General features: G+C 34.6%; 1 protein-coding gene across 4 annotated transcripts in view; it reads left to right on the top strand.

Annotated features, from left to right (window-relative positions):
• The window catches only part of LOC143238473 (glutamate receptor ionotropic, NMDA 2B-like), a 211,155-nt gene that overhangs the window by 103,078 nt on the left and 88,000 nt on the right, over nt 1-20,077 (top strand). For 3 of the 4 annotated variants that reach the window (XM_076478736.1, XM_076478734.1, XM_076478735.1), the window contains exon 2: nt 12,426-13,050. In XM_076478736.1, coding sequence (XP_076334851.1) covers nt 12,511-13,050 — 540 coding nt within the window. In that variant the 5' untranslated portion in view covers nt 12,426-12,510. The remainder of the gene's footprint in view (nt 1-12,425; nt 13,051-20,077) is intronic. The other variant, XM_076478737.1, reaches the window with a different exon arrangement.

Raw genomic sequence — 20,077 nt, 5'->3', positions numbered from 1 at the left:
CAAAAATGTTTAGAAGTGAATAGTTTCTCGAGATTCGCGACTGTAATGTAAATCACTTTCAGCCCCCAAATATAATCTCCCATCATGTTTTCGTATACACTCCTTGGTAGCGGCGTTCAAAGTCCAGTATATCTTGGAAGAAGCGCTCGCCTTGCTCCTCTGAGTATTCTCTCATGTTCTCCTTGAATTTATCAAAATGAAAGGATATGGCCTTTCAGGGACATCCTGCAGCCAATTTTGCCGTAGTTCTACACCAGAGCCTCAACCAGTTCAACATAATGTTCGGTCTTGTGATTGCCAAGCCCCGAACCACTGCGACAAAGCTGCCCCTAGCTTTTTTTCCTTCCTAATGAGCTTGAGGAATTATGTGCACTCCAGGATCTTCTTTATTTGTGGTACAACGAAGACACCAATTTTGACCTTTGCCTCAGACAGCTTAGGGAAGAAGTCTCGAAGGTACTTGAAGGCTGCAGACTCCTAATCAAGAGCTGTGACAAATTGTTTTACGAGACCCAATTTTATGTGCAATGGTGCCTCCCCACATAGAACTCGGTCTGATGTGGCCAGTGCTTCCTGTTGTAGTGCGTTGCTGTGTCTCTGCTGTCCCAAAAGCGAATATAACAGGGAAACTCGGTGAAACCTCCTTGGAAACCCAAGGTTTATCTTGATCCCCGACAGACATGCCGAAATATGCCTTGTAAGCTTCACACATTTTAGCAGATGCTTTCACAGAGTACTTTTTTGCTTATGTCTTGATAAATTGACCACATACATAGCAGAATGGGTCTGGGAGTGCTTGCAGCTTCCTGATGTCATCTTTAACAAAATCAGATAGGTCTATGTGTTCACTTCAGCAGCTAGAACTAAACTAAAGTGGTGAGCCCCTGTATATATATTACTATGGAAAGTTCTAGAAAATTCTAAAAGGTTCTTGAAAATTCTCGTAAGTTCTACAACATTTTAGAAAATTCTTGCAAGTTCTACAACATTCTAGAAAGTTCTTGAAAATTATTGAAAGTTCGAGAAAATTCTCTATCAGCTACTCAGCACTGAATATACCTAGAATGTTCTGAAAAACGGGTAAATTTGAATATTTCATTACCCAAGTCACAAAAGCAAAGTTTGAAGAGAAAAATAGGTCTTTTCCATTTACTTTAGGCATAAGCAATTGGGAAATAACGCTTTCTGCCCAGGAATAAGAAAAATTAAAATTTTGTTACATAGATTTGTTAAATTTCAGTCAGAAGTAAATAAACTTAAATTATTTTTTAATATAATTTCTGTGGATAAATTAATATGGCCATCTAATTAACTCATTCATATTTATCTAATATATATGTAATTATATATTATATATATTTATTATATATGTTTTATGTAATTATATATGTTTTATGTAATTATATATGTTTGAAACTGTACTATATGTACACACTTTGTATATACTAGCTACCTTCAAATAAATTCAAGGTATTTGTCTAAATAGTTCTTAATAGCAATAACATTTAATGACGAAACAAAACAATTTAATAGTGTGTCCACAAACAGTGTCTTAATGCATTATTCTGATTACGATTCACACATGTTTGAAGATTTTACTAAATCAATTTTTTATTAGTCTTAGCACCAAATTATTTTTCTAGTTTCTATTGTGTTCAAGAATATTGTATATATTTCGTGAATATATAGGTGTCCATTCTTGAATCTAAAACTGAACTAACATTTCAGAAGATTTCAGTTTTGTTGAAATGAAAGTAAAATATTTCATTGAGAAATATTGGACTTTTCTTTCTTGCATAAAAAAACAATGTATTGTAATTTAAGATCGATATGTGTAGGCTTTTCAATTCTTCTGTACATTTCGAATTACTTCAGTTACTCTCATACTAGGCTCATTAATCCTTTCAACTGAAACAAAAATCGATTACTGAATTTAAATAATGAAATGACATGAATAGTTTATAGTACAAAAGAACGCACGATCACAAGAGTAGATAAGTTACGGTTAAATATACTTACAACAACAACAGACTCGTTTCTATTAATTAAGCACGCATTCCCTCAGTAACTTCAAGTGGTACAACTGCCCTCTTTACTCAAATGAAATATTTTCACTTGTCATTCACACCGCTCGCCAGGAGTTTTTAGCAACACCATGTTATGAACAGGAGGTGTGGAAACCTGACCAAGCATAAATTTCCAATTATATACGTATTTGCTCCTCCCGTGCACATGGAATCCCGAATGAACCACTGAAGTTCATCTCCAAGAATCACTAAGCCAATTTAGACCCTATTAACATCTTTTTTTTTCTTTGAAATTTCTTGTACAGACATTATTTAGGGTTTAAATTACTTGCACTGTGAGAGCCATAATTCTTAAATTATTGTATTTGTATATTATTTAATTATTTTTGTTACAAGGGTACAGGATTTATTTATAACAAGTTTGAATTTTAGTTTTGTTTTCTATATCTCTCATCTTCTTTAACTTTGAAAGTGCAGTACGGAACAAATTTTAATTTAATGAATTATTTTCTCTTGCATTATCACATGAATCGCTTAAGACACATAAAAAGTATCATTTATAATGAAACTTCCGTGTATCAATAAAATACCATATTATGCAATATATTTTGCATACAAGTAGAGGTAGTTTCGTTTGTTTATAGTTCAGCACAAAGCTATACCTGGGTTATCTGTGTTCTTCCTACTGCGAGTATCGAAATCCGATTCTTAGCTACTGGAGAAATGCCGAGAGATCTCAGCATGGATTGTTTGAGCACAACTGAATGTGACATCTAATTTATTATGTGCATGTTGTGGTACTTATGGAACTGTGTTTAGTTCACCTGCTGCTGTGGAGGAAGCATCCATGAATTGACTAACTGGAACATTTCTAAAATACCTCAGTTTTACTTCTGTTATGTTGCTAATAATAGGTTAACCTGTTAGCAAAGAGCTGATGACTTCTTTTTTCTTTACAGTGTTGTACTTTAGTTCTTTTATTACTTGTTTTGTGACATTCTTCCCCCTGACTAAAAGTTAGTGTATTCTATGAATGGGTGTAATAAAATATAATATTACGTGATTTTTTTTTACTCTTTTACTTCATCATAATATAAGTGATTGGATCCCTTAAAACATCAATTGTATGGTATACAGAGCATTGAATAGTGTACGTGTTACAGTTATCCAATGTTAATCAATAATTAGATGGTAATTCCCATGTCACCCTGTACCTAAACTTTGTAAAAAAAAAAAAAAACATTTCTGTAAGAAAGCTAACTTCAAGGGGTAATGACAATATCATTTACACAAGAATTACGAATTGTTTGTTGGCTTTTTCTTTTTTTCCTTAATTGCTACTAGTTATTACAACTAAGCAATGACATCGAACACTACCTATGAATACATAGAGTGGATGTAGGTTATAACTGGCGTTAATGATCAAGTTATTGAAGAGTTATTTCGACTGAAAAAGAAGAAGAAAGATGAACAATTTAGTGGGTTGGTCACTTTGAAGTTTGATATCTTAGAGATGGTTTCTTGTGAGTGGTATTCATCTTTTAAAGTAAAACTCTCTTTCACTGTTGATATTTCGTCTGCATATCTGTGTTATGCTTATGGGGTTTCTTGGCCATCCCTACACATACTCGACCAACTCTGTGATGTATATCTGAGATCATTGTATAAGACAGTTTTTTTATCTCTCAAAATGTTTCCACACAGAAACAGATTACTCTGAATATTTCATAACGTGTTTTTTTTTATAATTACTTTCGTCATTTATTTGATTTTCTTTCATTGTTCCTTGATTTTCTCTCTTTTTCGGCCAGGCATGGCTAGGTGGATAAGGAACTCGACTCGTAATCTGAGGATCGCAGGTTCGAATCCCCGTCACATCAAACATGCTCGCCCTTTCAGCCGTGGGAGTGCTATAATGTGACGGTCAATCCCATTATTCGTTGGTAAAAGAGTAGCCCAAGAGTTGGCGGTGGGTAGTGGTGACTAGCTGCCTTCCCTCTAGTCTTACACTGCACTCGAGTAGCTTTGAGCGAAATTAAAAAAAAGCAAATCTTTCTTTTTAACAGAGGTCAAAACGCTTTTGCTAGCAAAGCTGAATTTGAGTACCAAAAGCTAATTACGACTCCTTCCTCTCATTTTAAACTGGTAGTTGATGCAAGTGGTTAAAATTGGAGCAGATATTTTTAATGAAAAGTTCCTATGTCTAATAGTCTCTTTTCACCTGCTATGGCCTCAACTGGTTTGATAGTTTCACTGACATGTCCTCTACTCTCTTATTTCCTGACAGGTACATCAGTAAGTCTTATTAGTGAATGACAAAAAGAAACAGTGATAACTTTCGGTTAGACTTTTCTACCTATGACATTTTAACTTGTCATAAAACTGACGTTTGCAGTTTGATTACCGCTCTGAAATGAAAACTGAATCAATCCACCGAACATAGCTGTCACATCGGTTTTTGTCTGGATTACGATGTGTCGCATTGCTTGTATAAGAACTGATGTTGAAACCGCTTCAGTTATGACTGTTGTCAGTCATACCTGAAAACACTGGAAATGCGCAATTATAATCATGCAACAATATCGCTATTCATAAACATACAAGCTTTGAGTGAGTGGAATCCTTAAATGAAAAAATATATATGTATGTTATTGATGTTCTAATGATTAAACATATAGAAAGTTAATGCTAAAACTCACATAATATCTCAAGTATTCAAAATAAAGCTTTTGCTTTCCAACAGAATAGAAGTATAATGTAAACGTTAAATGATAGGGGTATAGTAGTGCCAGAAAGAATGCAAGCAAAAATATAGGGACGATGCAAATTCACATAAATCAGCTCCCACGTGACTTTCAATATAAAATTTAATGTTACACTGCAAACTTCATGAGTACGAAATGGTTACGTAACGAGAGACGTAACAATTTCTAATATTTAAAATATGTTTATACTCAACCTAGTTTTCCTTATACATAGATTCGAGGTTTTGGTATGAATTTTGCGCAGAGCTACACGAAGGCTATCTGCGCTAGCTGTCCCTGATTTAGCAGTGTGAGACTAGAGGGAAGGCAGCTAGTCATCACCACCCTACCGCCAACTCTTGGGCTACTCTTTTAGCAACGAATAGTGGGACTTACCGTTACATTATAACGCTCCTATGGCTGAAAGAGCGAGCATGTTTGGTGTGACGGGGATTCGAACCCGCGACCTTCAGATTACGAGTCCAGTGCCTTAACCACCTGGCCATGCCGAGCCAAGTTCTAGGGTTTTAGTTACACCACATTCATACCTACCCTGACAAGACCATGATATTATGACTAACAAACTGTATAACAACACTCAAGAATATATATATATAACGTCCAACTTTAGTAATATTAAAGTCAGATATGCATTTTACAGTGTAACTTTAAATGTTAAGGTTGAAGGTCATGTAGCGGTAATATGTGTATCGCTGCATCATCTCTATATTATTCTTTAAAAATCTTTTTGGCACTGTCATGCTTAGATCATTTTACATATACAAAATGTTTTGTCTCCCGCTAGGACAACGGTAAATCTACGGATTTAAAACGCTAAAACCAGAGATTGGATTCCTCTTGGTGGACACAACATATAGCTCGGTGTGGATTTGCTATAGGAAAAACACACAAAATGTTTTATATTAGTTGTTTTGTGACTGTTTTTTTCCCTTGGCTGGATGTATATAGTAAAATTTAATACTTCACATATAATATAGAAGTTTGTTCCCAAAGACAATGAATGTATAGTATACAAAGCGTTGAGTATCTTATATGTTACAATAATCTAATGTTCATCTATTTCTGGTAATTCCTGTTTAACGCTGTACCCAAGCTTTTTAAAGGAACACAAGATTTCTAAAAGAAAGCTAACTTCAAGGTTTAATAATGACATCGTTAACACCGGAACTATTATTTTTTTGTCGAGACACAGTGGTTCATAGAATGGCGCTAAGTTTTCATTTGTATGTTGTTTTTTTTTGTAAAGTACAAACTTTTAGCTGATAGTTCCATCATTTATTGACCGATTTCAGAACTAATAATAGTTTTTGACTTACGAGGTGAAATCTTTTTGATTGATTTACTTGACCACGTTCAAGGTGTCATACCCTAATTTATTCTAATTATGCCTAAAAGAATTTCAATTCGAGGGTAAGCTGGTAGAGATATTGATGATTAATAAAATCGAATCAATTTTATGAACGCTCCACACTTGATATTGCTGACGCACGAAAATATAGCTAATAAAAAGTAAGAAAAAAACTCATAGGTTAATTTATCATAATCTTTTTTAAAATAATTTCAGTGCCAATTTCAGGTGCCATGGCTATTAAAGATTTCATCTTGTTTTCTGCATTATTGCGTGCCAGCAATACCAAGCGTGGAGTGTTCGTACAATCGATTCGATTATATTACTCATCAATATCTCTACCAGTTTACCCTCGAATTGAAATTCGTTTAGGCGTAATTCTAATATATTAAGGTATGAAACCCTTTTTTATTCTAATTCTGCTTAATACATCAATCAAAGTGGTTTCAACTTCCAAGTCTGAAACTTTAATTAGATTTCAGATTGGTTAAAAAATGATGGAGTCATGAGATAAGAGTTTGTGCTTGAAAAAACACAACAACACGAGAGAATCTATGAGCCGCTATGTCATGACTAAAGTCCTCTGCCAGAACAACGGTAAGTTTACGGATTTACCACGCTAAAATCAGGAGTTCGAAACCCCTTGGTGGACTCAGCAAATACCCCGATGTGGCTTTGCTATAAGAAAACATACGCACACACGCCATGGATAAAAAGGTCTAATTGATAAATTTACTTTAATCTTGCTTAAAATAATTTTAAATGCCACAGTTATTGAGGATTCTTTCTTGTGTTTTTAATTACTACTAGTTATAACAACAGTAACATCATGCACTGCCCCAAAACACAAAGAGCGGCTTTAGGTTTAAAATTACGTCAATGATAAAGTTGATCTAAATATTCATTGGCTGCAACAAGGAGAAATATGAATAGTTTGTTGGAATGGCCAACCTCTGATTTGGTATCTTAGTGTTGGTTTCTTACCTTGTTTTTTTGTGTAGAGAAGCAAATAAAAGTGAGTGGCAACCGTCTTTTGAAGTCAAACTTTTTATATCTATTGAGCTGCTTAGCCATCCTTACATATAGAATATACCGAATCTATAATTAAGGTAACGTATGGTTCATAGAGTATATTATTTATACAAATCTTTTAATACCAACAATAAAATTATAGGAACTATATAAAAATCAAAAATAAAAGGCTGATGCGAGATTTAAAGTTATACAGAGTTTTCTATCATATATACATAAAAGTAGACTTGCTTGGAAGAGAAGAAAAGAGTCACGTAGCTCGAACAAATTATCCACCCCTTGATATGGAAAATGAAATTGCCCAAAATTCTCGATAATTTATAATGTAAATCATTAAGAAGTTGAAGTCAGATTTTTTAGTGTCTCACAGTATATTAGCCTAAATTGATTTAAGTGAATGAATAATAATATAGCATTGCGTTTAATTTATTGTGTGATATTATAAAAGGGGACGAACTTTTTGTATAATTATATGTATGTATTACAGATTTCTCTTTACCTTTTAGTTATAAGGATAATTCAGTCTTTTAACAACATGGAGCCTACCATATAAACTGAGATAATACAAACGAAAAAAAAATATTCTCAAAGATTGTCCGTTCAAATAAACTTGAAAAGTCTATATAGAGTTTAAAATCTTATCTACAGGGTAGCCCATAAGTCCCTACCCATCCATATATCATTATGTTATATTCAATTACGCATGTATTATAAATTTGTTTCTTTTTTGTCAGAGAAATATGGCCAATGTAAGCCCGCTTAAACTTGAAAAGCGTATTGCGACATAATATTATGCAGCGAGAATGAGGGACAGCACACAGTTACACTGGATACTTAAGATATATGGATGGGTAGGGACTTACGAGCCACCCTGTATAATATTTGGCTAACTCCCATATTTATTTAGCTATCACATTTTTGACGACAACAGCAAAATGATAAAAAATGTTTAGTTTTACTATATCTTGCACACACACACATACGCTCATTTGTGAGAAATGACGTGAACACCAAACAACTCGTAATATGAGGATTGTAGATTCGAATCTCCATCACCGCACATGCTTGCTCTATCAACTATGGGTGCGTTATAAGATATTATATTCAAACTCACTATTTTTGGTAAAATAGTAGCCCAAGAATTGGTAGTGAGACTAGCTGCCTTCCCTCTAATCTATTATTACTAAATTAGATGCAATTAGGACAGACAGCCCTCGACTAGTTTCGCTTGAAATGTAAAAAACAAAAACAAATAAGTGAGCTTTGAATGTATAATAATTACTTGATGAAATACTCAGTAGTTGCAAAAAACCTTTCCAGTTTTATTTTCTTTTTAGTTATAATAGCTTTAAATTTACTATGTTCTGTGAGACAAACGCGATCTAATTATTAGTAAGCCGGGAGATAACCCGGTGGTTGGCATGCCTGGAATGTGGCTACAAAGGTTATCAGTTCGAGTCCGCGCAGCAAAATCTTATTCCGCACCTGAGGACAGTTGATAAGCAATAGAACTAACGTTCAAGTCTCACTTTTCTGTCACACAGGAATAACCCAATAGTTAGCGGTAGTGCTGTTAGAAAGCTACCTTTCCATCTAGTCTAACATTTCAAAATTATGGATAAACATGTGCAGATAGCTCTTGTTGTAGTTTGTCGTGGAAGTTGTAAAAACAAAGAGCTATTAACATACAGGGCTGTCAGACACAACTCCCCACGTTCGAACCGCGAAATGCTGCTGAAAATGTACTGAGAACATTATACATGTGACAATCAATCCCGCTGTTAGGATAGCTACGTAAACGACGGTCGTTGCTTTCTGGTTGACTTCTTTTCAACGCCATTTGTAAGCTAAGAATGTCTATGCCTGAGCTTAGGTGCCTCTAACATGGCCGTTTTACCCCTTGTTTCACATAAGTCGAAAATACCAAAAAACTATTGTGTTCTGTTCTAAAATGTATTGCAATTATCACAATCTGTAAGTGACATAAGTTCGCAAAATGTACTCCAGCGTTCGGGTCATTAGGAAAAAACCATCACACCTCAGTCTCACTCAGGGAACTTGGTATTTACTTGTTAAATAAACGCTTATATTTGACATGTTTGGAACCCATACTAAGCATAAGTTCTATCGTAAAGTAATAATGTTCTTCAAGAATGAAATCTGGTAGAGCTGCAGAACTGAGATAATAAAGTTCCTCATGATAATTTGGTAAATTTCACCAAAAAAAAACTTTATAGAATGCAAATATATAATATTGATAATTTTATTATTTTTCTTTCTACATTTGGCATATAATGTTATAATTGGTAACATTATATCTGCATCTATATAATTAACTTTTTAAAAAAAAAAGACGTTTGTGTGGGGTCAAGGGTGATAGAAACCAAAACGTAAGTGTACGCATGAAACATATTAATATTTTATATATGAAATATACACTCTTTTTTTTCTACTTTCCACAATATTTTCCTGAGAAAAAATCAATACTCAACGCTGTCATACTGAGTACGTTTTTAGAACCATCAATGACATATAAATGTCACACTAATTTACAACAATATATACATAAAGTATTTAGAAAGAATATCGTGCCCCGGCATGGCAAGGTGGTTAAGGCACATGACTCTTGATCCGAGGGTAACGGGTTCGAGTCACCGTCGTACCAAACATGCCTCCTTTTTCAACCGTGGGGGCGTTATAATGTGACGGTCAATCCCACTATTCGTTGGTAAAAGAGTAGCCCAAGAGTTGGCGGTGGGTGGTGATGAATAGCTGCCTCCCTCTAGTCTTACACTGCTAAATTAGCGACGGCTAGCACAAATAGGCCTAATGTAGCGTTGCGCGAAATTAAAAAAACGAAACAAAGAAGAATATTGTAGGTTTTATTAGATATTTTTTATATTCACATATCAAGCAATTTTAACACAATTCAAGTAAAGAATTATATTAAAGGTAGAAAAGTGATGGTGTGAAATATTTTATAGTTTAATGTATTTCTAAAAAATAAACAGTTTTCATGTTTTTAGCTAATATGGCAGAAATAGCAAGATTGTTATACTTTTTGGTATCAAGAATATTGTTTGTTAATATAAAAGATACTTCCCCCACTTTTGAAATTTGTTTCGAAATTATTGTGGCATGATGTAAACGAAGTGTAATTGATATGCAGAAAGAATGTGCGTGGATTTATCTCACAGCAAATCCACAAAGGGCTACCTGATGTGTCCACAGAAGGAAAGTGAACCCTATGATTTTTTTTTTTTTTTGGAATCTCGCACAAAGCTACTCGAGGGCTATCTGTGCTAGCCGTCCCTAATTTAGCAGTATAAGACTAGCGGTAAGGCAGCTAGTCATCACCACCCACCGCCAACTCTTGGGCTTCTCTTTTACCAACGAATAGTGGGATTGTACCGTCACATTATAACGCCCCCACGGCTGAAAGGGCGAGCATGTTTGGCGCGACTTGGATGCGAACCCGCGATCCTCAGATTACGAGTCATACGCCTTAACACGCTTGGCCATGCCGGGCCAAGTTAGTTTTGTAAATGCGAAGACTTACCGCTATCCCAGCAGGGAACGTCTCAAGAAGGATATAAAACTTTATTTTGTAATATTAGTGAAAATGTCTTGAACGTACTTCTAAGGTAATAGAGATATAGGCCCTGCATGACAAGGTGGTTAAGGCACTCGACTCGTAATCCGAGAGTTACGGGTTCGAATCCCCCTTACACCAAACATGCTTGTCCTCTCAGCCATGGGAGCGTTATAATGTGACGGTCAATCCCACAATTCGTTGATAAAAGAGTAGCCCAAGAGTTTGCGGTGATGACTAGGTGACTTCCCTCTATTCTTAAACTGCTAAGTTAGGGACGGCTAGCGCAGATAGCCCTCGTGTAGTTTTGCGCGAAATTCAAAACAAACAAACAAAAGAGATATATAAATATTTCTTGTGTAAGAATGGATGTAGTGTTTTATAAAATAAGCACAAATTGATTTTTCTATTGTTCAAAACATTTGTCCATCTGTTTAACTGTTTCTGAGATACCACTCACTGAAATATGTTTAAAACATCCGTTAATCAATAAAAATAATCAACCTAATCTGAAAAGATTATTTAATCATGTTCCGAAACGTATCTGCTTTAATGTTGTAACGAGTATATTTTTGTGTTTTTAATCATTTTAATTCACTTTCGAAGTAATCCTTAATCTGAAAATGTGTTGTTTAGAAACAGGTTTTAGTAATCTTTCTTTGTTTGAAGTTAAGCACAAAGCTACATCGCAGGTATCGAAACCCAGTAGCAAACGTTGTAAGTCCGCAGAGATACCGTTATGTGCCACTTGAGGAGGGTTAGTTGTCTTTGAAAAATAAAATTCTTCTGAATTTATTGTCGAAAGGTGAAATGCTATATAGCACTAAATATCTAATGTGTGACTGTAACCAGGAGTTTTGTCTGATGAAAATGTGTAGAAATGAATATATATATATATGTAAACTGTTATATTCACATATAAGCCATATCTCTGTGAGGTTTAGCTAGGCAAAGATTCCCAATATATGAATATATTTTTGTTTGCTTAAGTTTTTATGCTAAACTAAAAGTTTATGTATTTGTTGTTAATATAAGTGATACAAAATAAATAACATCCTTGCAATATGAATTCTTATTTCAATCCAGAAACAATAACCATTATCCAGAAATAATTTAATTGTTCCCAATGCCAGTTTACTCGGAGTAATGATCACAAGTTTTGACAATATAAAGTTTCCTTTATTCGAAATTTCATTTAAACGAATTTCAAGACACCAGGTGGTAAATATTTTATATGAACTCATCGAAAAGACTTTAAAAACTACATGTAGCTAAGAAAGCAGTGATACAGTTAGCTGAAAGTAATAAAGAAGAAATATTAGTTAGCATTCGTACACTTTTACTGTATAGTAGTGATTTTAAATCCCATATCTTTATATTAAGCAGTGATACAGTTAGCTAAAAGTAATAAAAGAGAAATATTAGCTAGTATCCGTACACTTTTACCGTATACTAGTAATTCTGAATCCAGTATTTCAAATATTTTGAAAAATTATGAAAGCGAGACATGATCAATAATATATATATATATATATACATATAAAGCATATGCAGGGGCAAACGTGTTGTATTTTGCTTTATTCTCATAGTAATTGATTTTCTGTGATAGAATAATTACGAGCATGATAAGTAACATTTATTGAGACCACTCTTTGTTTCAGAACAATTTGTTGAGACATCTAACAAGTCCAGAAGATGAAAATCTGACGAACGGGAATCAGCTTCTACAACCATTATTTTCAAAACATGAAAACGTTCGTGATGAGGTATATTTGCCAGCAATTTGAATATATGATAAGAAGATTAGCTGTCATGGTATTTAGAATTGTTTCTGTAACGCCCTCTACCTTCCAGCTACTCTTGGTTGCATGGGCTTTAATATTAGTAAGCTGTTCGTATTCGGAAAAATACGATTTTAAGAAACAGGACATTTACTCAGGAGCTATATTGCCTCACTCCACTTTTACTAGTGTTAAGAGGACATATAATAGAAGGCTCTCCGATGCCCTACAGAGCCTAAAAAAAGGTCAACCTCTAAACATAAACAAATATTTCAATATTAAATTCCCAAAAGTGGTTCAAATGTCTTTGAACCCCAGCCCCACGGAAATATTAAGCAAGCTCTGTGACGACCTGTTAAGTAACGATGTTATAGCTGTGTTGTACCTCACCAATTCGGATTTCTTCGGCAGTAATGCAGCCTCTGTGCAGTATTTTCTCCAGCTTTCTGGATACTTGGGGTTACCAGTAATAGCTTGGAATGCTGACAATTTTGGAGTTGAACAGGTACTGTAAAACAATCTCCTGTCATTAGGTTTACTAGTTTAAAGCAAACTAGCTCACCTCTCTTTATTTATTTATTTTTGCAATAGAACAAACACGGTTAACATTAATCTTCTGTTCCTTTGTCTGTTATAATAAATAACATATATATGTATAAAACCTATAGAGGTTCAAAAACACCAGAATAATTAAATAACAGTTGCATTTAAGAGAGTGACAACAAGACGTATGATTATTTTTTCTCATCTCTATCGGTTGAGATATCTATGGATATATTGTTGTATATTTAGAACTCTATGTGTCTTGAAGAATGTAAAATATATTAAAACATATTCTATTGTATGTAGTATCTCTCATACAGATGTTCAATATTTATAACATTACAGTCTTCTTTCAAACAATTTAACGTAAGAGTAACCAGGTTTTTATAGGCAAATGAATTAGGTAACTGTCGAAATAGTATTTCAGTATAAAAAAGCCAACAAAGAACCATTGTCAACTACGATTATATTGATTAAAACATATCAATAATCAGACCGGAGCAATCATTTACATTTATGGCAAGGGAGCGTAGGCTTATTACGATTTTAGATAATTTGAAAATTATGGCATTTTTCGCTGATACTACAAATCTGTGAATACCTATTCCACACCTTTCAGGCTCCTTTGTCAGCGATTGAATATGAAAAGATGTTTATACTTTATCACTTAGATAAATTACTCACTGTTATATTGTTTCTGTTTCCCTACAAACTTACACGTTATTAAGCTGCTAGAATGAAATGAAGTAATTGCTCCACCAGTAATTTGACTGTTTGAAGTACGAAGGGCCGATATAAGTTTGAGTTTTATTGCGTTCTATAAAATGTTTTTATGTGCACATGAACACACATACTAAACTGACGTTACGCTTATTATTACATGAGTAGCTCCGTAGGTTTTTCGGTCAACAGGATGAATATAAATACCTGTGTGGTTTCCGTGTGTACCAGAATGAATAAAAGTACCTGTTTAGCTTCCATGTGTATCAGAATGAATAGAAGTGCCTGTATATCTTCCATGTGTACCAGAATGAATAGAAGTGCCTGTATATCTTCCGATAGAGAAACAGATGCTATGTGGAAAAATAGAAGGGAGGAAAAGCAGAGGGTGTCAAAGAACTAAATATATCGACAGCCTCAATAACTATGTCACCAAGAACTCAATGAGCAACATCGAGTTGGTAAGGAGGATTGACAACATAGGAGTCTGGCATGCCATGGTCGTCAATGTCTGCCGCAGATTTGACACATGAAGAAGAAGAAGAAGTATATCTTTCATGTGTACCAGAATGAATAGAAGTACCTGTTTAGCTTCCATGTGTACCAGAGTGAACAGAAGTACCTGTATATCTTCCATGTGTACCAGAATGAATAGAAGTACCTGTTTAGCTTCCATGTGTACCAGAGTGAACAGAAGTACCTGTATATCTTCCATGTGTACCAGAATGAATAGAAGTACCTGTTTAGCTTCCATGTGTACCAGAGTGAACAGAAGTACCTGTATATCTTCCATGTGTACCAGAATGAATAGAAGTACCTGTTTAGCTTCCATGTGTATCAGAATGAATAGAAGTGTCTATGTAGCTTCCATATGTACTAGAATGAATGGTTCATAAGTGAACAGAGGTTATCACACAACTGTCCTTTCAAAAATCTATCGCATCTGACATGGATTTTTAAAGAAAGGGGGTCGGTTGTGGACTAGTAGTTAGGGTGATGGCTTGCGATCAGAAGATCCAAAGTTCTAGTTGCGATATGGCACAGAACACTCTCCGTACATTCGTATAAAGGTCGTTATAATTCTGACATTTAATCCCGCTATTCGGCTAAGAGTCCACTTGTTATCCTTCTTCTTGTCAATAGTTGAAACCTATAACTCTTCATGTCAGAAGATAGAAAATATCTCTATTCATTGTATTTTGAAAGTAGAATATATTTAACTCTTGTTTGGTTGCTTTGTTTTAGTACAAAGCTACTCATTGGGCTATTTGCGTTATATTCGCTGCGGATATTTAATTGCTATTTAAAGAGCTAAAAACTTTCAAGATTAATGCTTCAATTTCAAGGTGTATTTTTCAAGAATTCACTAAATTAAATTAAACTTAGGTTACCTATAACTAAAGATGATGTACCTACGTTCCATAGAGATCGAGAAACATTTAGGGTTAGATCTTAAAAACAGTTTTGTTTCATTCACAACTTACAACAAACAAATGATTGAAACTGTGAATGTAATCTAAAAGAAAAACTGAGTTATGTAATTTTTGTTACGACATAACCCTTGAGCATCGACTAACCTACAAATATTACCAATTTAAAATTCATTATAAAGAAAAATAGCCATCCGATATTAATAGCTTAAATTCCAGCAGCTTAATTAATTTACTGACCTGAATATTAGTCAAATAAACTATGCTCAACGGTTATTTGTTTCATATATAATTGGAAATATTATGGATATGTTGGTTCTTTTGTGCTCCATCTTATGCTGAAAATTTGTTTTACTTTGTATTAACACTTCATTAACCGTAATGTGAACGTTTTAAAGACGGTTATAATACAGTTAAAGGACATTAATCAAGCTCAAAAACTAATAAAACATGTTTTGCTCAAACTTTTCAATAAATAATTTCAATGACTTTCATCTTTAAGTTTCTAAAAAAATAAGCATTATATATCGTCTTGAAATGCTTATAAAACTAGGCAGTACATATCATCCATAGTTCTCTGTCAAGTTAAGCAGTATGTATTATCTATAATGTTTTCGAACATTTAACACCACACATTATCTGATAGAAAAATAAGCTGACGACACCAAAGTTTCGACATGCACAATGATTTATGTATACAAAGATAAAAGCAAAAAATCTACAAGTTTCGAAGACGAAGAAAACATAAAAAAATCACCTGTATACTTTGTAAGTATACTTGTACAACTTACAACCTATAAACTGGTGCCATTTATAAAACTGACTACCATACATTTACTTCTGTGTTACTAGGACCAAAATCTCTATTCAAAATAAGTTTATTTTTAAAGGTTCTACCATATGTAACTCGTTTCTCAGCTTTACTTGTTCAAGTATTTTTACACTGACCCAATCAATGAATGGCATGCTAAGAGATCGAAACATACTCTGCCAAGGGTAAATGACACGTGTGTTTTTTCTCAGCAGCATTTTTACAGTTTTCAATTATAATTTTTCACATTTCTACTTGTCTATTTACTAGCACTTAAACGGCAACAATGTGAGCTTTTCTGTATTTCACATTCATATCATGCTTCGATTTTCAGCCCCCCGCTAGTACAGCGGTAAGTCTACGGATTTACAAGGCTAAAAACAGGCGTTCGATTCTCCTCGGTAGGCTCAACAGATAGCCCAATGTTGCTTTGCTATAAGAAAACACACCAGCTTGAATTTTATCTTTTTATCATTAATAATATTAATTAATTTAAATTTTTAGTAATGATTAGTCAACAACGCGTATTTTTCAAAACATATTATTTCTTTCTTTAGTTATTTGAAATTTGATACATCCAAAATTTGTAATTTATTACAATGTCTTATAAACAAAAGACAAAAGGAGGGCTTTGGCTCTATACAAGTCGGAGTTTTCTGCCTCTTCTGTCAAACTTTTCACATGCTCATTAAGAGATAAAATAAAACGACGTTAAGTTAGTCATTATATTAAACAGATGCGTAGATTCCATGTGTACCAGAACGAATGGAAATAACTGTATAGCTTCTTATGTACCATAACCAATCTAATATATCTAAGAAGTTGGACGCTGCATAAATTTAGAATACTCTGCAACGTTCACCAGGGAGATTTTAGTTGAATCGCAAAACACAAGAATGCATGAGGTTTCCTTTCTCTCATGCCCGACATGGCCAGGTGTGTTAAAGTGTTCGACACGTAATCTGAGAGTCGGTCGCGGATTCGAGTCTCCGTCGCACCAAACATGCTCGTCCTTTCAGCCGTGGGGGCGTTATAATGGGAGGGTCAATCTCACTATTTGTTGGTAAAAGAGTAGCCCAAGAGTTGGCGGTGGGTGGTGATGACAAGCTACCTTCCCTCTAGTCTTACACTGCTAAATTAGGAACGGCTAGCGCAGTTAGCCCTCGTGTAGCTTTGTGCGAAATTCACAAAAACAACAAAAAACAAAACCTTTCTCTCAGATCAAAACGAACATTGACCATGTGCAATTATAAGAGTGACAGTCACTATCTTGATGTGAATAGTGGATGATAGTACGTTGCCGACTGGCTCCTTACTTTCTGGTTAATAGTTTAAATTATAAACAACATTACAGAGCTTTAATAGTACCATAAATACAAATACACAATCATATTTTATCCAATAAAGTATTTATTTTTGCTATAGATATATAGATATATATAGAGAGAGAGCGAAGAAGAAAATTAATAATGATAAAGCTAAGTAAATAAAATCAAAAGGAAAGACTGCGTTAAAAACAGCAACGCCTAACCTCTGACTAATTATATTAGGAGGTGGTTGATGGAAGCTATACTAGTTTATTTAGATAACTGAATGGGGCTATTCACAGTAAATTCGTTTATTGGGCTACAAGTTAGTGCCTTACTACCATAATGGGGGCTGGAATGCTAACTTCAAGAGGTAAGTTTCTTAACTTACTTACATCCAGTACCTTATTTTTCAAATAGTGTCTTCTTCTTCTTTACCTTGAACAGTGGTCACCTTACCAAATCTGTCTGCAGGCAGTAAAGGGTGATATAACCCAAATCCTACGGTACATTTTACATCCCATGTTATAACTTTTTCGTTTATTATTTTTTAATTTATATTTGTTTCGGCTTGTTTTTAGATTATAACAAATTAATATATATATATTATATATGATATACATATTATATATTATATTATATTATATTATATATATATACACTGTTGGCCAAAATCTTAAGGCCAATGAACATAAAGAAAAAATATGTATTTTGCGTTGTTAGACTCAACCACTTATTTGAGTAGAGCTTTGAAATATGAAAATGAGAAAAGAGAAAATAAAAATAAAAACTTTTTAGCATTTAATATGGAAAATGTGAATACTATAAAATTAGCCTAAATACTAGCTGGTCAAAAGTTTAAGACCATACCAAAAAAAAAGTCCTAAACAGACCATACTGAAACGAAGCGTTAATCGGTAAACACGTAACGAAATTTAGTCATTTGTGTTCAAGCATTAGCGTTGTCAACATCTCCCACTGACATCTCCTGTGTCACATTAAGTAAAAACGTGGCAAAGACTAAAAGTTGACAGAGTTTGAACGTGGCAGAATTGTCGAGCTGCAAAAGCAAGATCTCTCTCAACGTGCAATCGCTAGTGAGATTGGGTAGTACAACTGCTATTGCAGAATTTTTAAAAAGACCCTGAGGGATACGGAACGAGAATTTCAAGTTGTCGCCCCAAGAAAATTTCGCCGGCGTTGAGCAGGAGGATTCTACGGGTTGTGCGGCAAGACACCAACCGATTGTCTAACCAGATTAAGGCCCTTACGTACGCAAGATGCAGCTCAAGAACAATAAGACGGCATCTACGAGAGAAAGGCTTTAAAAACCATAAACGTCTTCAAAGGCCACGCCTCCTTCACACCACGAAACAGCTCAGTTAAACTTTGCTGAGAAGTACCAAACATGGGTCGTAGAAAAGTGGAAGAAGGTTTTGTTCTCTGATGAGAAAAACTTTAACCTGGATGATCCAGATGCTTCCAACGTTACTGGCACGATAAGGATATCCCACCGGAGACATTTTCTACACGACACAGTGGAGGAGGTTCCATCATGATCTGGGGTGTTTTCTCCTTCCATGAAACAATGGAGATTCAAGTTATAAAGGGGCGTCAAACAGCAACTTGCTACATTGGCATGTTGGAGAGAGCATCTTTTTTGACTGAAGGCCCTCGCTTGTGTGGAAATGACTGGATCTTTCAGCAGGACAATGCTGCAATCCACAATGCCCGCAGGACAAAGGACTTTTTAAATGGCGAATAACGTGATTCTTTTGGACCATCCATCGTGTTCGCCCGAAATGAACCCCATTGAAAATGTTTGGGAGTGGATGGCAAGGGAAGTTTATAGAAATGGACGTAAATTCCAAACAGTGCATGATCTTCGTGAAGCCATCTTCACGACTTGAAATAATATTCCAGCTAGCCTTCTACAAACTCTTATATCGACCATGCCAAAGCGAATGTTTGAAGTTATTCGCAATGACGGCCGTGCAACTCACTACTGAGACCTCTTGTTGGGTATTTCCTACCCTGTTTAGGACTTCTTTTTGGTATGGTCTTAAACTTTTGACCAGCTAGTATTTAGACTAATTTCATAGTGTTCACATTTTCCCTATTAAATGCTAAAAAAGTGTTGTTTTTTTATTTTACATTTTCTTATTTTCATCTTTCGAAGCTTTACTCAAATAAGTGGCTGAGTCAAACAACGCAAAATGCATATTTTTTCTTTATGTTTATTGACCTTAAGATTTTAGTCAGCAGTTGTGTATAGCAGTGTCTCATATAACAGGGATATTAAATTAGGCTAAGATGACTTGGGAAAATCAGGCTATGTCATTACGTTTGGTCATGCTTTATCTGACAAACATGCATCTTGAGAATATTCCTGCAACGTAGCATCTATTTTAGAAGGATCCATCATAAGGTTGTCACATCTACAGCACGCACCTCTCCCTGAATGATTTCCATAATCCACATAATATATATAAGGACAAAGGCCTTACGGAACCCATTTTAACTGTCCGATCGCACAAAATTACAAATTGGCATGTCAATGGCAACACGTTCTATTTAACAAAAAACTTAAACATGGAAAAAAAATGTAATTTGTAGTATAGTTCAAACTACTATACTACAGTAGTTAACGGATAATTCTGCGAGCTTATAACGCGATAAACCGACTTCTGTTTCAGGTAGAGTCCATTAAGTAGCCTTTCA

This window comes from Tachypleus tridentatus, chromosome 13 (genome assembly GCF_004210375.1).
Source record: "Tachypleus tridentatus isolate NWPU-2018 chromosome 13, ASM421037v1, whole genome shotgun sequence".
Taxonomy (NCBI): domain Eukaryota; kingdom Metazoa; phylum Arthropoda; class Merostomata; order Xiphosura; family Limulidae; genus Tachypleus; species Tachypleus tridentatus.
This window is presented reverse-complemented; position numbering and strand designations above follow the sequence as displayed.